At 47.4% G+C, this 18,993-nt stretch overlaps 1 protein-coding gene across 1 annotated transcript in view; it reads left to right on the top strand.

Annotated features, from left to right (window-relative positions):
* The first annotated feature begins 1,388 nt into the window (after positions 1-1,388).
* PLA2G4A (phospholipase A2 group IVA) overlaps positions 1,389-18,993 on the top strand; it is a 68,714-nt gene continuing 51,109 nt past the window's right edge. Inside the window, exons 1-3 of the mRNA XM_054638245.2 lie at positions 1,389-1,524; positions 17,341-17,443; positions 17,603-17,741. Of these exons, the coding sequence (XP_054494220.1) occupies positions 17,709-17,741 (33 nt within the window). The 5' untranslated portion in view covers positions 1,389-1,524; positions 17,341-17,443; positions 17,603-17,708. The remainder of the gene's footprint in view (positions 1,525-17,340; positions 17,444-17,602; positions 17,742-18,993) is intronic.

Genomic DNA, 18,993 nt, shown 5'->3' with positions numbered 1-18,993 from the left:
GCTTTGTTAATAAAATGTGAATGCCACCTACGTGCCCCTCACCGGTATCCTTTGGTTTGCTGCGCTTTGAGGAGGTCTTGCCTGAGTCATTTCAGCCTTTTCTTCTCCCCTTTATCTCTGCTTTTTTAAGACCACATTTTTCAAAGAAGTGAGTTCCAATTTAGGCACAGAGTTTGTGCAAAGCCCCAGTGTAAAAATGGGTCTTTGGAAAGAGCTTGACGTCAACATTGAAGTGAAAATGTCTCATCTTTTGTTATGTGTGGAGAAGAACTGGCATCTTTGAGAGCTGTCATGTTAAGAGTGCAGGTTATGGGTGAGCAGCAGCTGAGGTTTGAGCATGTCAGACTCTCCCACTGACTCACGGTGAGCTCCAAAAGCCCAAGTAGGAAGTACTTTTTTGGGTGCTAATCAAAGGATCAAAGACTCTGGAATAGTTTGCATTGGAAGGGACCCAAAAGCGCATCAAGTCCCATGGATTGCCATGGGCAGGGGCACCTTCCACTGTCCCAGGCTGCTCCAAGCCCTGTCCAGCCTGGCCTTGGACACTGCCAGGGATCCAGGGGCAGCCACAGCTGCTCTGGGCACCCTGTGCCAGGGCCTGCCCACCCTCACAGGGAACAATTCTTAATCTAAACCTGCTCTCCTTCAGCTTAAGACCACTCCCTGTTCAGCAGGAAACAATGCAGCAAATAATACAATGCAATTTAGAAAGAAATTTATCAATTTTGGCATATTTCAAAACACTTCAATTTCAAATCTATTAAAGCAAAACAGAAAAAATGTGAGTGAATGAATGGAAGGGAATTCTAAGGTAATCATCACAAAGAGTGAAAGTGATAGAATTAATAATGACTTAAAATTCCACTTTTTAGATGGAAGTGTAAAGTGGACCAAAGGGGACTGAGTGGTCAAGCAACACCTTGGTGGAGCTGGCCGAGGTTCACAGGGCACAGTCACCGCTGTTTCAACACCCATCCTTTCAAAACCAAGAGTCTGTAAGTGAAAGTGTTGCACGTGCAAACGTTCACGAGGTACTTGAAGAGCACGGACGTGTTGTGTGGTCACATCTGCTGAATCAAACACCTTGAGAGAGGCACATTCCCACAGTAACATCCGCCGCCGCCGCGACAGCAAGGGCATTTTAACGCAAGGGATATTTTAATGCACATCCCATTTATTTGATTACCATTTTCTGCAACATCAGTCGCTCCTCCGGCTCCGGCCAAGCGCTCCCCACGGCAGCGCCCGGGGCTCCTCCGTCCGCTCGGCCCGGTCACCGCAGCGCCCGGAGTGACGGAGCCGCCGCAGCCCCGCCGCTGTCCCCTCTCGCGGCCGCTGTCCCCGCTCGCCCCTTGTCCCCGCATACCCCCTGTCCCCCTCTCAGCTCTGTCCCCACGGTCCGGCCGCCGCCTGGATCCTCCTTAAGAGGCGGTGGCGGCGCGGGCCCCTCCCCGCCCGGAGCGCGGAGTCGCCCGCGGCGGGAGCGGGAGCGGAGCGGGACGCGCCCGGCGGAGCCCGGCAGCCGTAAGCGCGGGGTGGGAGCGGGGCTCACCGCGGCTGCAGGGGTCGCAGGGCGGGCAGGAGCGGTGCCGGGAACGGGGTCGGAGCGGAGCCGCCCCCGCGGCGGGACGGGACGGGGCTGGCGGAGCCCCCGCGGGGAGCAGTCCCTGCGCGGACAGCCCCGGCCGCGCCCGGCCCGCTCCGCTCTGCTCCGCGGAGGGGGCTCCGAGAGGCACGGGGGAGGCAGCGCGGGGTGGGAGCGGGACCACGGGGTCTCTGCACGGGTCCGCAGCTCCGTCCCCGGCCGGGGCGGGGGTGCGTGCCCGGCCCCTGTCCCCGCCGCTGGCACGGGCACGGGCAGGCAGTGAAGCACTCGGCCGTGCGAGCTGTGGGGAAGTGCGGCAGGGCGGCTGCAGAGGGAACATTTCGCAAAATGCCTGCGAGAGCAGCTTTTCTCTTGGGTCTGATGTGGGAGAAATGCCTGTAAGAGTTGCTGCTCACGGCCTCGTGCCGGTTTCTGTTCACTTACATTGGTGTGGTCACGGACCAAGTCACGGAATGGTTTGGGTTGGAAAAGACCCTAAAGCCCATCCAGTCCCACCCCGTGCCCTGCGTAGATACACCTTGCACTATCCCAGACTGCTCCAACCCGGTTCCATGGGGTTCCCTGTGCCTTTTTGGGACTCCCGTACTCACAGGTGCGGGGTGATTTGTCCTGCCCAGCCCTGCTGCACCTGTGCAGCGCTGCTGCCCCAGCGGTGGGACCCGTTCTGTGCTCCCCCAGCAGCTCCGGGCTTTGCATGGGCTCTGTCCCCTTCCCTGGGGAGCTGGAGCTGCTGGGGCTGGCTGACCCCTCCCCAGAGCTTGACCTTGTGCCTTCATTTTGGGGAAAATCCCTTCGGCAGCCCGAACTGCTGAGTGTGGAATTTCCCATGTGGATGACGGGATGCAGACGCCGAGTTCCAGCTCCAGCCCCAAGGGAGGAGCAGTGGTGTGGGTAGGACCTGTAACTGCAGTGGATGTTCCTGGCAGAACTGTTCTTGGCAGAACAGATGCTGTTCTGCGCCTCACTAGGGCGAGATGCACGTGAAGCTGTTGATGCAGGGGATCAGCTGCTTTGTGGTTACCAAGAGTTGTTCAGCCTGCTGAGGATTCCAGACAGAAAGCATGAATCTAAAACTGATGTGCTTATTTTATTTTCTTCTCATTAGTGAGAGGTTTTTAATATATGGTGTAGAGATAAATGCTCTTCTAGCACCGTTGTCTCTCCAAATTTTCACGTTGGCCCTTGTCCACATTTCTGCACTCTTGTGTTCCCCTATGGCAGGGATCCATAACAAAAGAGAAATGCAAATATTGATTTATGCTTGAATCACATAAATTAATCTCTCCTGCATGGCCAGTCTGCACTGGAAAAACACCAGTTTGACTCTTGGCACCAAGTGCTGTTTATGACTTGTTTTTCTTAAAAAAATTAGAAAAAAAGCCAAAAAAAGGGAAAAAAAGTTCTCCAATGCTGGTGCATCACTAGGGTTGCATATTTAACTTGAATATGTTCCATTAACCATTGTTATCATGATTATAATTTTCACAGCACTTTGAATAGGTTACTTCTGCCTAGTTGGCCTAAACCAGCTAGAATGGGAAGTATTTCTGGTTTTTCCCTAGTTTTTCCCTTCAGTTCGTGAATTTTCATCCTACAAAGGGGAAAAATCACGAGCATGGGGTAAGCATTGAGTATTTTCCTCAGAAGTATTCCTGCAAAGCCATTGAGCAAACTTCACTGACTTTGAATAACCTCAATTCTTCTGACCTCAATGCCAAGGGCTGAACCCAGTGCAATGCAGAAATGACCTTCTGGGTGCACATTGCTGCAGGAGTAATGGGAATGGCTCTGTTGGGGTGTTTGAATTGATGTGCAATATCCAGGGATGTGGCAACCTTGGTGACTTCCATGTAGGTTGGAACAGGACAGCCTTGGCAGTAGAACTGGAGATTTGGGAACTGTGAATTCAAATCACATGAAGTTAATTGAATGGCTTGGGATAGAAAATACCAGGGAGAGCAACAAGTAGCATCCAGAGAAGGAGGATCCTTCATCTCCCTTGTACCCAGAAGTTCAAGTATATTAAAACTGACCACAAAATATGAGAAAATACTTTGGTGTCCATGGAAAATTTCTAGCTCAAGAGGTAAAAGCTCAGAGTATGGTATGGCCTGTGGTGAATGTGGAGTTGAGAGAATACACTCCAATTTATTTTTTACCTGACACATAACACTGCTGTGGAGCAGTCTCCCTATCCTTCAGGGCACATATCCTCTGCATCTGAGGAAGGGGAGTGGCCTCGAGGGAGCAAAACTGAATTCTTAACTGTTTAGTTCACACTGATGGGCAGGTAGGTGTCAAAAATATTGGTGCCTTACAGTCTGGACATGATTTAAACTATAAAAGCAGGTCCTTCCCTACAGCTCTGGTTCAGCTAAGGATTCAGCTTCCAGTTAAAGCCTGGGGGCCACTCATGGGACACACTTTTAAACTGAGTTTGCCTCTGGTCTGGTTTTATTTCATTTGTCTCTTTCCAAACAGAAGCTCCACATAATTTGTGGAAGAATTTGTCTTTGATTTGATGGGCAGGGGCAGCAGGATCTTGCTGTGAGGTGATGAACTCTTGTCTGGGTTTGCTGTGGCACTGATATAACTGTGTCTTTTTCTCAGTAATCTGAAAAACAAATCCCAGAACCTGCTTTGGTAATGGAAATGACCTCATCACTGCCCTAGGTTATAATAACGTGATGTAGTAACAGAATACTTTCAAAAGAATTCTTCCTTTTTAAAAAATAAGAAAAAAAGCAGCCCCTCATCACCTTGGTATTCAGACTTTCCTGAGGATTTTCATTTACTGTTTACCTCAGAGAGATGACCCAAATTTCCTGACTGTACCAGTTTCCAGTAGCCTGTGTGTCAACGTCTGGAGCAGAGTTACTCAGCCCATGAGGCAGGGATGGGAGGTGGGCTCTAGGACAGGGGAAAGTGGTCCCCAAAGCAGGACCAAACTAAGCACCAAAAGCTTCCATTTTTTTTTAATAGATTATGGGGAAAACAAAAGGATCTGGTGAACATTTAAACTTTGATTTTTTAAAGTGAAAAATATTGTGGCGATACTGCAAGTGAGAATTCATGGACTTTTTTTAGAAATATCAATTAGTTTTCCAGTTTGAACACATTGTGGAGGTGTCCAAGGCCAGGTTGGATGGGCTTGGAGCAGCCTGGGCTGGTGCAAGGTGTCCCTGGTCACAGCAGGGGTGGAACTGGATGGGCTTTGAGGTCCCTTCCAACCCAAATCACTCTGGGATTCTGTGGTACTACATAGAATGACACAGTTTCTGTAAAAAATAAGCCAACAGTGTTGATGAGGGGAAAATACCACCCATGAATTGACAGATGTACAGATTTGACTCATTTTCTCATGGGTTCATTGTGGGCTGCCAGCAGTGGTGCTTCCTCACCTGTGCTGGTCCTGTCTCAGCTGGCAGCAGTGCCAGGGGACACAGACACTGGAGCTTTTCTCCCAGGTGTTTTCCTTTCCCAGAGAGTGGGCTGTGGGGATGACACTTCCATCTCAGCCTATGCTTCTGCTGCATGCTGGTAATTGCAGGACTCTCAGCACATGTAGGGGAGGATGTTTTTGGGATCTGGACTGACAAACAGCCAGAGTGGGAGTCAGCGTGGGAGTGTCCCAGACTCTTTAAGTGATCCCTGGAGGAAAAGCAGGTGCTTCCATGATAAAATCCATGTGATTCCAAACAGATATCCCTCAGAGCACAGAGTGATGCTCTGGGAGTTCCCTTTGCTCTGTGCAAGGGGGGGCACAGTCTCTGGGGCTGGTGTTGGAGCTGGCTGAGAGGTGCCTGTGGTGTCTCTGAGTGCTGGGCTGCTGTCCAGGCTGCACAGCTCTGCTGGCAAGCCCTCTTCAATTGTGATGTTTAATCTCCTTCCAGATGAGTGGTAGCACTGGTGGCTTGGAGAGAAAGATACAGAGATGCTTTTTCTCCTGCTAACAGCATTACTTCAGCTTAGAATGCTGAAAGTATTTAAAAATACAGCTAAGCCTCCAAACAAAAATTGTTATCTTTCCAGCTTCCCTAAATATGCAACTTTAGGAAGGAGACACAAAACAAATGGTCAAAAGCTTCCACATACACAAGTTCTGAACTATTTGAGATGTATCAGTTGCATCTGTGTTTTTTTGTGGTTATCTGATAGTAAAGCTGTTGAACTGACTCATTTTTGATATTCATCTGGTATTTTCCTTAGAATGATTTCAGCATAAATCAGTAAGGCTCTAATTTCTTTTCCTATTAGTATTATCAGTGCTCATATCCTTTGCCAAGCTGGGTAGGAATGTGCACTTCTATAATAAATGATCCATTTCTATTTACTGGGATTATAAAGGTCCTTATTTATGCACACACTGAGATCTTATAATAAGATCTGTACAAATGTGTATTTCTTCCAGTAAGGGACAGTCCCAGCCTCCAGTAAGGGGCAGTCCCAGCCCCCAAGGGATTGCATTTTATTAAACATGCATGAAGGACAGGACTGATAAGTGGAATGTTGGGATAGGTGGAGTAAGAATTGGATGCACATGTCCAGGCTGTCTCATCCCATCTGCTCCATGGCCTTGGCCAGACCATGAAATAGAAAGATTTAGCCTTACATGTTCTTTGTGACGTTACTTTTGATTTGGTGGTGCTTCCCTGCCCCTCTACCATGTCTGTTTCTCAAGGGTAGAGATTATAAATAGGATTTAATAACTAAAACCGTGTTTCTCATGCATTTAACTTACTGCACTGTCAAGTGGATGTTAAAAACAAATTCCCCCAAGCAGGGGTTTCATTCTGTCCCATCTCAGGGGAAAGGAAACAGCACCCGTGGGTGATTGCACTGATCAGGGAGCAGCTCTGGCTGTGGCATGCACCAGCACTTTGCATGCTCCATCCCAAAAACTGTGCCTTTGGACCTCACATGCAAAACTGGAGCTCTATGCAAAGCCAGCAGCTGCTGCCTGGTCTGGCAGTACTGGGAGGAGCAACATAAAACTGCATTTTGGGGAGAAGGTGGTTGTGGAATGTGAGTAAATGGAAATGTTATGGTTGATCCTGTTGTGTTCTGTATTTTCAAAACTAGCCTATAATGGAGAATTTTGAAAGACTTTTGAGGCACATCTGTTCTTTAATTTAATCAATCTGGGTGTGTGTTGAAGTGAACATTGCAATAGTCCCATCTCTTGTCCTAGACAATTTCTATAAAATACAGAACTAACTATTCATGTGGTGCTGTTCTGTTTGAATCCTTTTCCTCCTAAATCCAAGCAGAATGGATAATGAGTTTCTAACCACAGCAGTGAGTGTAACACCCCTTTATCTCCTGATAAAGGCAGGACTCTGTAATTTTCACAAACCTGGTGGTTTTGGACTGTTGTATTGTGAAGAAAAAGTAGTTTTCCCTGTGTAACCAAAGCCCTACAGCTGTGACTTAAGGACAGTGCTGGTGAAAAACTTAACAAAAATGGGAACAGAGCTTGTACAGCATCCGAGAGGAGGGTGCTGGGAAGCAGGTCCTGGCTTTCCCTAAATCCAGAGTGTTGTTATGGGTGTGTGTTTGTTTCAGTGATGATACTCTCAGAGTCCCTGCTTTTCCCAGGCACTGTGAGGTTCCCTTAGGGAGCTGCTGTGAAGCCTGTCCTGATGGTAACAAGAACCAGCTCTTTGCTAATGGCAAAGCCTGCCAACATCTTGCATTTCTCTGGCATTTTCCACTTGGAATAGCACATGTCCACACAGGCTTTCTTCGTGAGTGATTGCATTCAGCTGGGACATGCTTCCAAGTGTTATTTTGCTTTTTATACTTAAATTCCTTTTTCCAAGAATCCCAAATTCATTGGCTCAGTGCTATTCAATGAGCTCTTCAACTCCCCTGTGGCCTGGAGAACACACGTAAAATTTTTATAAGGGTGTTTTTGAAGTAGAGAAAATTATATTGGATATTAGGAAGAAATCCTTCCCTGTGAGGGTGGGCAGGCCCTGGCACAGGGTGCCCAGAGCAGCTGTGGCTGCCCCTGGATCCCTGGAAGTGTCCAAGGCCAGGCTGGATGGAACTTGGAGCAACCTGGCCTAGTGAAGGTGTCCCTGCCTGTGGCACAGGGTGGCACTGGATGGGCTTTAAGGTCACTTCAAACCTTCTGTGGTTCTGTGAAATTAAATAGCTTCTTCCAAGGCATTAAGTCAAATCTGAATGAAAATCACCATCTGAAAGGAATGGTGTGGGCAGGGCAAGGTCTTTCTCCCCGAGCTGAGGGGCCTTTCCTGGCCACTTAGTGGCTGTTTTCATTTAAGTGCTGGTTTTGGGGTTAATTTCACCCCCAAAGAGTTTTATTTAAACTGATGTAGTTCTCTTCTGACAACTTTGTGCTTTGACAAATGGACATTTTATTTAGAGAAAGTTTCTTGAAAAGTGGTTAAACACCTGCACTCTGAACTCTCTGCCCTGTAACGTGTCAGTCATTTCCCTTTCACCACAGAGCCAACACATCCATGGGTGTTTCATATGCTGAGAGAGAGTTTGAGTTGGCAAGGGAGGGAGTAAGCCCTTGGTGTCTTAAGAAATAGTTAAATTAGAAGCTTAGGTAGTTTGGTAAGAGAGTAGTCATAGTTCATTTAAGTTTCCTAAACTAATCCCCTGTGCCTCAGAGAGGAGCATGAAAGTCCCCCTTGTGTCCCAGATTTTGCAAAGCTCTTTTAACAAGGGGATATGTAAATTTGGGATTTCTTCCTCCTTTGATTGCTGTCCTTTTACTTTTGAAGTCATTGTGGCTCCTTAGTGATTGAGAGTTATTGTATCACACTCCTGAAATCCACATTTAAGTTGCTGTGTTTTTATGGGTTTTGTTACTTCTGTGGGTTTTTTCTGTTTTGTGTAACCACTGATGAAATTAACCTCCTGGTACTGCTGGAATCACATTACAGTAAAGAGAAATTTTTTTTGTGTGTATATTATAGAGAAAATTTTCCAAGAATTGTATAAAGGTATTCTTTTCAGTCTTGATCCATCTCCAAAGCCTTAGTTGGGAATTTGTTTGTAGTGGCTTCAATCCTTCATCCTCTCAGGGCTTGGCTGTGTGTGTGTGTGGATAAGAGTTAGATAGTTATCTAAAAATGAAGTGGCACCTGACTCAAAGCTTTCCTTCTAAATCAGCAGGGGTGGCACTGTACTCGTGCCACAGCTCGGTGTTCTCCCTGTTGGCACTCTGAATCCATCTGGAATGGTGGGGCAGGAAACTGAAGCCCTTGGAACAAAGCAGGAGCAGGGACTGGTTGGCAGGGCAGGGCTGGCAGAGCTGCCCAGGGACCAGAGAACTTGGGGAAGTTGTGAGCCCACGGCACAGGAAGAGGAAGGAGCTGGGCAGGGGCAGGAGGCGCCGCTCCCAGTGTGGTCTCCGGGCAGGAAGGTGCCACTGCTTGCCCTCTCCAGCAGGACAGGAGGGTGGAGGAGAGCCCAGCCAAGCCTGGTGCAGAAAATCAAACCCCTGGGCAAACACTTTGCCAAGGTGAGGTTGCCTTCAAACACAAGCTGGCAGCTCAGGAGCTGCTTGCTCCTGAGAGTTGGGGCTGCCCCATCCCTGGAGATACCCAAGACCAGCATGGATGGAGCTTTGAGCAACCAGGAGTAGTGAGTGGCATCCCTGTGGGTGGAATGAGATGGTCTTTAAGGCCCATTCCAACCCAGACCAGTCTGGGATTCTGTCTAACAGCTCAGATCCAGGGCTGAAGGTCTGCTTGGCCAGAGGCTTGGCTGTGTGGAGCCAGGTGGAGCTTGCTCCAGATCTGGCTTTGCTCAGCGGCCAAGGGTTGGATACAAGACAAAGATCACTATTATGGAAGTACTTAATTTCTCCTCTCAAAAATGTAATATATGTGTTGGGCATGTCTATGTTTGTCTTTGTGTCTGTGTGTAAAACATATATTTGTGTTACTTACTCAGACTCCAGCTTGTCAATAGCCATGAAATATTTCCATATAAATTTTACTCTCAGCATTTAAAGAGGTTGAAAAATGTCAGCGTCAGAAGTTTGTTCATCACTACTTTTACTAGAAAGTCCAGACAGATTTCCTTGAGTCACTCCAATTTTGTCATGCTTTAAGTGCTGTGACCATAGAGACCAAAGGAAGTGCTGCACAATTGTCCCTTTGGCTGCAGATGGTGACCAGAGCTCGTGTTTGGAGTGAGGAGCCCAAAACCAGAAAGTTGAGTCACGTTGTGCAGACATGACGAGTGGGAGATGACAAAACAAACCTTGTGAGTGCAGCCCTTCCTCCAGCCTGGCAGTGCCAGCAGCCTGGCTGGGGCTACAGTCTGTGCCAAAATGCCAGGAAATCCCCAAAACTGATACCAACTGAACTGAAAAAGAATGAAAAAGATATTGAAAGGAAATATTGACCTTACGGTCAGCTAAATTTGTTTTATGTGCTCTACTGGCCAGAAGCTAGCTGTTAAATTTTACCAGCTTGTTCCATTTTTAGCTGTTTTTTGGGGGTTTTGTGTGAAACCACTGCATAACTGCAGTGAAGGACTGTCAGCTGCCTCAGTTGAAGCCTGAGTGCATCAGGCACCATTGCATATTGGATTCTCTCACAAAACCCCATAAATACTTAAATAAAAACTTATTCTAATGTTTTCCCTTTCTGTTTTTAAACCATTCCTGCTTTACAGCAGGGAAGCAAAAGAAGGGGAATGAAGGCGTGGATATGCAAGAACCAAACCCTCATGATTTTAATAGAATCTTTAAAAGGCATTGGCTCAGAAATATTTAGAAGTTGGCTGAGCTCGGTGTTGTCCCCAAGGAACAGGGATGGGTTTGGAATGAGATTTTTGGAGGCTGATTCTGGAGCTTTAAATCATGCAGCAGCAGTTCTTGCCATGGTATCAGTGAGGCTTCTGGAAGGGGGATCCTGAGGTTTTGGCAGGCAGCAGCTCTTGACCACAGTGCATCAGAGCAAGTGGAAAGTTTTGCCAATGCTCCAGGTAAGAAAGAAAGGCAGGGAGGTTTTTTCCCTTCCTTTCCCCCCTTCACATGAGCTTTAAAGGAATATAGTCAACAAAAAGCTCTGCCCAGTCAGGTGTTGCAGTTGAGATGTCTATCTTTAGTTTTAAGAGTTCTTGCATAAGTGTTTGCATTCCTGGCAAGACTTTGGAAGCTGCCACTGGCAGTGAGTTTTTCCATTTCAGAGAGCCTGGCTCTGGGTGCTTGGGGCACCCAATATCTTGAAATTCAAAAGTGAGCCTTAAGCTGGGCTTCCAAAAGTGAAAATACCCTTAAAAATAACTGTCAAACATTCCTGGAAGTGTCCAAGGTCGGGCTGGACAGGGCTTGGAATAACCTGGGATAGTGGGAGGTGTCCCTGCCTGTGGCAAGGGGTGGCACTGGATGGACTTTAAGGTTCCTTCCAACCCACATCATTCCAGGTTTATATGATGGAAAGTTTACTTGTGGAAAAACTAGGTCCCAAATTCCTACTTTATAGAAATGTTGGGCATTTTCCCACCTGCTTTTCCTAATTGCACTGTGCTCATAGTAAATTACCTTGCAGAGGTGGGTTTGAGTAGTGCATTCTGATTGGTTTAGGTCTATGTCCTAATAATTGTTTTTCATGGAATTTCTGTCAGATTTTTCATGTTCCTCTTTGTTTCTTGGCTTTCTTGCTGGAAAACAAGTGAGCTGCTTCCCACATAAGCCTGACCCACGCAGTGGGGATTACTGGTCAGCTGCCTGAGGTTTTTTGACCAGTTTTGAGACTCTGCCTTGTGGCTTTGATTTCTGTAGCAAAGGATAGTGGTTGTTGCCATTTTTAAAGAGTGTTCTTGGTATCTCTCAGCTGAGTTTGTTGTTCTTTCTCAAGGCTGTTTTTTTATTTCCAGTGCAATTTCAGTTGAAGTAAAATACGATGTTGAAGAAGAGTTATTTAAAGGTATTAACTCAAGGAGCTCTTTCATTCCTTGAATAAATGAACTCCTTACTTGGAATTTACTCAGTTCACTTGGACATCCTTCTGTGAGTTTGCCATACAGCGAGTTCACCTATGAGGACATGGGTTTTTCTCATAACCTCAAGGCTCTTGCAGCGAGTGGTTCTTGTTAAGTCCCCTTTGCGCAAGCAGGATAATTGTAATATAAACCATGGTGCCCTGAATCAGTTGCCTCTTCCTCAGACTTGCAGATGCTGTCTATGGGGAAACTACAGCACTTGGCTTGGTTTTCAGTCCAGGGAACTTCCATGGCCAACGTGACACAGGTGTGGGGATTCAGGCAGAGATGCTTCCAGCCTCTTGACTATTCCTGTTGGGGAGGCCATTCCTTGCAGGTTATAAGACAGGGAGGATGTTTTGAATCCAGCCTAATTCAAGTTTATTAAAGGACCATGTCTGATGCCCTTGACTCACCAAGCCTTGCATCGTGTATCATGGAGCGTATCTGTGGCCTGGTAATTTTGCAACTTCTGTTTTCCTCACTTTTGGCCTCTAAAGTAGCCTTCAGCACTAGAAAAGAAGAAACTTTACACTGGTGGTCATTGTTGGGACTTTTCCAGAGTTTCAGCCCTGCTAGAGTGTTTACAGCCCTCCCTCCACTGTTGCTGTGTCACCTATACTTTCAGTAATTGCTTACAGGCCGACAAGTCATCTTTAAAAAAAGATTCACTATCTTTTCATCTATTACGTCCCCTACAGCAGGAAGTCAGATCTTAAAATCTCCTGTCTAGCTCTGCTGTGTCAACTTCCTTGACAAGCTTCACCTCACAGTGTCCTCCAAAAATGTGGCACAAAGGTTGAACTTTTTGCCCTTCTGCTCAGAATCCTTCCTCCCACCCATACTTCCTTAGCATGGGGAAAGCAGTCACAGAACTACAGAATCACTGGGGTTGGGAAAGGCCTGTGACTGATCCCCACCTTGTCACCAGCCCAGAGGACTTCCTTGGACACCTCCAGGGATGGGGACTCCACTGTGGGCAGTCCATTCCAATGTCTCACAACCTTTTCCATGAAGAAGTTCGTCCTGACGTCCAACCTCACAGCCTGAGGCCATTCCCTCTCCTCCTGTCCCTGTTCCTGAGAGCAGAGCCCGACCCCCCCGGCTGTCCCCTCCTGTCAGGAGCTGTGCAGAGCCACAAGGGCCCCCTGAGCCTCCTTTGCTCCAGGCTGAGCCCCTTTCCCAGCTCCCTCAGCCCCTCCTGGTGCTCCAGACCCTTCCCCAGCCCCGTTCCCTTCCCTGGACACGCTGCAGCCCCTCAAGGTCTCTCTGGCCACGAGGGCCAGAACTGGACACAGCACTCGAGGTCCCTCAGCAGTGCCAGCACAGGGCACAGCCACTGCCCTGGGCCTGTGCCCACACCAGGCCTGGCACAGCCCAGGGGCCATTGGCCCTTGGTCCATCTGGGCACACCTGGGCTCATTTTAACTTCTGTCCCCAACACCCCCAGGGCCTCTTCCAGCTTCCCAGCCACTCTTCCCCTCAGCTGGAGCTGCAGGGGGTTGGGGTGACCAAGGCCAGGACCCAGCACTTGTCCTTGTTGACCCTCATCCCTTTGGCCTTGGCCCATTGGTCTACTTGGCACGTCAGGAGAGCATCTACTTTTCCATTTGTGGTGGAAGTGGAGTGATGGGAGCTCTACATGGAGCAGAGGTAATCCTTCCTCCTTGTGTGGGAAGCCCTAAATTAAGAAATAATATTACAGTGATTTTCCAGGATGCTAGACAAAGTCATGTAGAAACAGAGTATTTGTTATTTCTGTTATACAATCACAGGATCAATCTAACCAAATAAAATGCTGTAATCTGATTTGATAGAAATGGAGGGTGACATTCATACAAAAAGTCTGAGTCATTACTTAGCTTATTCCCCTTACTCTTCTCCTGATAGATTGAAAGTTAATGACTTTGCTGGTGAGTCACACTTATTATATTTAAAGTTGTTCCTGTCTTTGAGTTTTTAAGAAGAATTGGACAGCTTGATATAAACAACCTCCCTCTAATGATTTTTCTTACACTTGTGAAGACGTATTCTGGCAATGATATTTATATTATGCTGTGTTTACTCATTTTCAGGGCTTTTCCACTTGGTGAGACTAATTCCAGAGTAAGCTTGTGCTCAGCATGGGAAAAATCTCATTATTCTTATCTTTTGACATATCCTGTACAAATGAATTATCTGTAGGAATGTACTGAGAATGAAAATGTTCCAGTAATAATCTCTGTGTATGTGTGTGTGTGTAGCTTCTTTTTGTAACTGTGTTAAAGTTGGTCTTCCAAGAGAATAATCCCTTCTCCATTTCAGTCTGTCACCTCAAGTGAGTATGAGCTGAGATCACAGAAGACTATTGACTCAAGGAGTGATCCAGCTATCCACTGATAGCTTGGTACTGATGTTGTCTGAAAATGTGCCTAGCAATGAAACACCCTTGTCCTGGCAGAGGTAGAGTGCACTTCTGGGTGAAAGTGAGATTTAGGCACTTAGGGAAAGGCTGCCTGTCCATGACAAGGCTGGGATTTATGGCACTGGGAGGAAGGGAAAGGCTGCCTCTCCATGACAGGGCCAGGCTAAACTGTGGCCTGCTTGCTGTGTAATTTGTAAACTTGGACATTGACCAATGAAACAGTGAGAATCAGAGGGTCATGGAATGATTTGGGTTAGAGGGGACCTTAATGCCCATCCAGTGCCACCCCCTGCCATGGGCAGGGATACTTTCCCAGGTTCCTCCAAGCCCTGTCCAGCCTGGCCTTGGACACTGCCAGGGATCCAGGGGCAGCCACAGTTTTGTGGGCACCCTGTGCCAGGGCCTGCCCACCCTTAGAGGGAAGAATATCTTCTGTATGTCGAATCTAAATTTCCCCTCAGTCCTTTTGAAGACATTCTCCCTTGTTGTGTCACAATTCCTGATGCAGAGGCCCCCTCTGGCTTCCTTGTAGGCCCCTTCACATCCTGAAAGGCTACTGGAAGGTCTCCATACAACCCTCTGTTCTCCAGTTAACTTAATCTCTCCTTTGATTACCTATAATATACAGTTAAACAGTTAATGTTGGTGGTGCTGCCTTGAGGTGCTCTTCCTTTAGGAAGGAATGCTGTCAGCCCCAGGAACAGCACAGTCACAGGTGGTGTGACACCACCAGGTATCAGGAAAACAAAACAACCTGTGTTGGTAATGTCACAGTGTCCTTGAAGATGTGTTCAGAGGCACTGCTTCCCCTGCATCTGCCAAGGGTGGGGCTCACCAACTCCAGCTCAAGTGCAGGACTTTGTGTGTGCTTGTGATACAGCCCTGAATTTGTTATGGTCAGCTTGGGGAGGAGGAGGCTGAGGGCAGAGCTCACCGGGGGCTGCAGCTCCTCCGATCTCTGCTCCCTGTGAACAGGGACAGGACCCAGGGAAGGGCTGGAGCTGGGCCAGAGGAAGCTTTTCCTGGATATCAGGAAAGGCTCTTCCCCCAGAGGGTGCTGGGCACTGCCCAGGCTCCCTAGGGAATGGGCACAGCCCCAAGGCTGCCAGAGCTCCAGGAGGGTTTGGATAATGCTCCCAGGGATTGCTGAGATGTCTGTGCAGGCCCAGGAATCAGACTTGATGATCCTTGGGGGTTCCTTCCCACTCAGGACATTCTGTGATTCCGTGAAGTTTTTCCCATTAGGCAGTGTGGGATGGACAGCATGTAGGGGAAAGTGTTAAGCAAGATAATTTTGGGATTACAGCTCTATTTGCTGCAGATGTTTGCAGTAAACATTCTTCAAGACTTTCTTCATGGCTCTTGATGAGGATCAGGATTTCCTGGTTGTTCTGTATTTGGCTCCTCTGCCACACTGAGATTTCTAGATCTAGAAATCTCTTAATTTGCTTAACCCAAACTCCATGGGTAATACAGTGTGAGCTTCCAGAGGGTGTGGTGTAATTACCTGATCTGAATTAAATCAACTGTAAGGGATTAAGTATTCAAGTCACTTAAAGATCTGCTTTCTCTTGACATGGGCTCTGGGAAGAGCATGGATAGCTGTCCCTCTGCCAGCCCTGGGCACCTGAAATGGCACTGATGCCTGTGCTCGGGTACCTGCCTGCGTTTGTCACATCCTGAGGGACTGTGATTAACACAGCCAGCCAGGAGCTGCCATTTGGAGTACCATGGCATGGGCAGGGCTGGATGTGCAGCGCTGCTGCTCGGAGCCCTGTGGGACCCCGCGATCCCAGGCTTTGTGTACGAGGTCTCCTTGCTGCCTGGCCCTGCTGAGAGCCCTGCCCGTGGCCCTGCGCGGGTGTTGGGATGCAGTTGTTGATGACGTGGTTGTGTTTTTGTCCATCTGCAGGATCCTTGCCTCATCCATGGAGGGCAGATGGTGCCTGGGGATTCTGCTGGCCCTGTAGCCAGAGAAGCTGTTTTGTTGTCTGCAGCGTCACCAACGCGCTTCCTGCAGATGTCGAAACAAATGAGGCGGGGGGTTGTAGGGGGAGAGAGCATGATCTCATGTCTGAACCAGTTGAGGGATCATCTGGGGAACTGGAACTCTGCCTTTAGGATGCAGCACGTTAACTCGAACCAGGCTTTTTGTCCTGGGTCTAACCTGTTCTCTTATTTCCTCAGGCAGAGCAGTATCCTTGGCTTGGTTTTGTGTATCCTCTTAAAGTGAGTGTGGTAGTTGGCTGTGCACTTAGGGGAAATGAGTATTTTCTGGTTTTACAAATTTCCTCTCCGTTATGGTGATTGGGTAGCTCCTGCTGTTCCCTTTCCTGGATTGCCTTCCAAGATGTCAGCAGTTCCTCCAGAAATGATATAGCTGGGCATGTTTACCATGATTCTCCAATGCTGAAGTCTTTCTTATTCCCACTTCCTCAGATAAAAACGAATAAATAAACCCAGGGTGATTCCTAGACTCAAACTATCGTTAGGGCTGACAGGAAAGGGTGGTCAGGCATGACCAGGGAAGTGATGGAATTGCTGTCTCTGGAAGCATTCAGAAAATGTGTGAGATACGGTGTTTTGGGACATGATTTAGTGATGGACCTGGCAGTGCTGGATTAATGGTTGGACTTGATGATCTTGGAGGGTTTATCCAGCCTTAATGATTCAGTGATTGAAGAAAGGACATTGTAATGTTCTAGTGATCATAACAAAATTAAATTTTTATTGTTATGTCTTCATGTAGTTGCTCAAGAGCAACTACATGAGGTTGCTACAAAGGTTTGGGAGTGATATATACAATTGCTTAGGGCTTATCCTGCTGTTTCCGAATTGAGCATTAGGAATCATTGCCTTGAGACCAAACCCCAAATGGTACTTCACTTCTTCTCACTTTGAAATTTCTGCTGATTGTTCAGGTCCGACGATGGTCCAGCTGGATGTGAGAACTGATCCTGTCCAGCAGTTCCCCGGGTTTTTTAAAGATGCAGACAAGAGTAACCTCGGGTACTTGGATGGTTAAAAACAGTTCTGACTTTGAAGGCCTCTGGTGGCCCCTGATCTTCACTGAGTGCTCAGAAAGCAGTGGCCTGTGGAGGGCCTGTGGGAGAGCCATGAAGTGCTGATTTGCAGTTTGCCCCTCTAAGCCTCTGGAACATCTGCAGTCAGTGGAAGGTGGCCAGGAGGTTACATACAGCTCCAGCTGGAGTTCCCTTCCTGGATTTACAGAGGGCAGTATTGCTGCTCCTGCAGAGCTCACAGTCATAGCTAGCACTGAAATGTGTGGAAGCATAAATACTACAATATAGTTACAGAATAGATATAATTCCTCTCTTCTTCTGTTTATCTGCAGAGCTGCTAGAAACCCTGGCATGACTGGAATTTAACATACTGGATTCCTGCTCTTACCCTGAAGTAGAGGAAATAAGCACAAGAAATTTCTCCAGCTCAGGCAGGTAAATACCTATATCTGCACAGCTTATGGGGAATTAAGTTCTTGGTAAACAAATTAATTGTGGAAATCTTCCTAAAGAGTAGGAACTGCTTTGCTCTGTAAAATATAGTTCAGAAGGAACAGATTAATTTTAATTATATCTTCTTCTTTTATTTATTAGTTAAAGGACCTTTCATACTGAACTCTGCTCTGAGAAAAGAGGAAGCCTCTCCTGTGTGGGATTGAAATAGATACTTAGCAGTTGCCTTGGATAAACTAAGGCAAAAATGTCTGTCATAGATCCTTATCAACACATTGTGGTAAGTAGCACTGAATCTTATATATTTACATATATATATATACACACACATACACACCATCTTCTCTGATCTATACACTGTCTTGTATAATGACTTACCTGCTGGAAGTTACTCTAAATAAGCACATAACATTACAGTTGTTACTATTTCCTTGAAGAAATGGTGTGTCTAGTTTTCTTCTTTACAGTGCAGGTTTTTTTTTGGGGAGGAGGAGGAGGTTGTACTCTTTCCCTTTTCATTAGTATGAGTGGAGAGATAAGTTGACATTTTGGGATATTTGGATCTTAAACTGCTGTATGTCACTAATGTTGGTTCAAAGAGAATCCTCACAATATATTGTGCAAACTCTAAGTGAGATGATCTGTGCCACTCAGCAGCACACTGTGCCCCTGCTCCCTTCCTCCTGCTTTATTCCATTTATCCTGCTGCATCCTTGTCCCAGCTGTCACACCCTTGGGATGGCAGTGAGCCAATGGATCCTGCTGAATGAGCAAAAACCCTGTTCAATACAAAAATAGACAAAAATTTCTTAGGGAGAAATCCCAGCACAGGGTGCTCAGAGAAGCTGTGGCTGCCCCTGGATCCCTGGAAGTGTCCCAAGCCTGGTGGACAGGGCTTGGAACAACCTGGGTTAGTGGAAGGTGTCTCTGCCCTTCCCCTGGATGGGCTTTAGGGTCCCTCCCAAGCTAAACCACTCTGGGATTCCATGGAAGGGTTAGAAATTCCATTCTGTGCTGTTGCAGCTGGCCCAAAGTGGGTTCAGCCCGTGGATGTGTAGAAGTAGGAGCAAGGGAAGGAGGAAGGAAATGGGAGCAGAACTGCCCTCAGTGGCTCAGCAGCCTCTGAACACAGCTGTGCTGGAAGTGAGTTTCCAAAGCAAACACTGGGATGGCAATTCCTGCCCAAGCCAAAATCCAGAACCACACTGGGGGTGTTCCTATCAGGGGCTTCTCGTAACAGCAGGGAGCTGATAGCACCAGTGAGGTGTCCCCAGAGATAGCTGCCACACACTTGTCACAGTGTTTTACTTTTACATGGCTAAAAATACTCCCTGTGCTTCCTACAAGTGATCTCTTATCAGCCCTGTGGTTTGTGCCCCATGCACTCACATCCTCCACAGCAGTGTGCAGCCAGCAGATGTCAAACTGGCTTTACTCCCTGCCCAGTCCTGGGAGCTGCTGGGAGGGAGGACAAACCTCAGGGTGATGTCTGTGTTAAAACAAAACTGGCTTAATTCCTCCCAGCATCAGTG

This window comes from Agelaius phoeniceus, chromosome 8 (assembly GCF_051311805.1).
Source record: "Agelaius phoeniceus isolate bAgePho1 chromosome 8, bAgePho1.hap1, whole genome shotgun sequence".
In the NCBI taxonomy this organism is placed as follows: domain Eukaryota; kingdom Metazoa; phylum Chordata; class Aves; order Passeriformes; family Icteridae; genus Agelaius; species Agelaius phoeniceus.
This window is presented reverse-complemented; position numbering and strand designations above follow the sequence as displayed.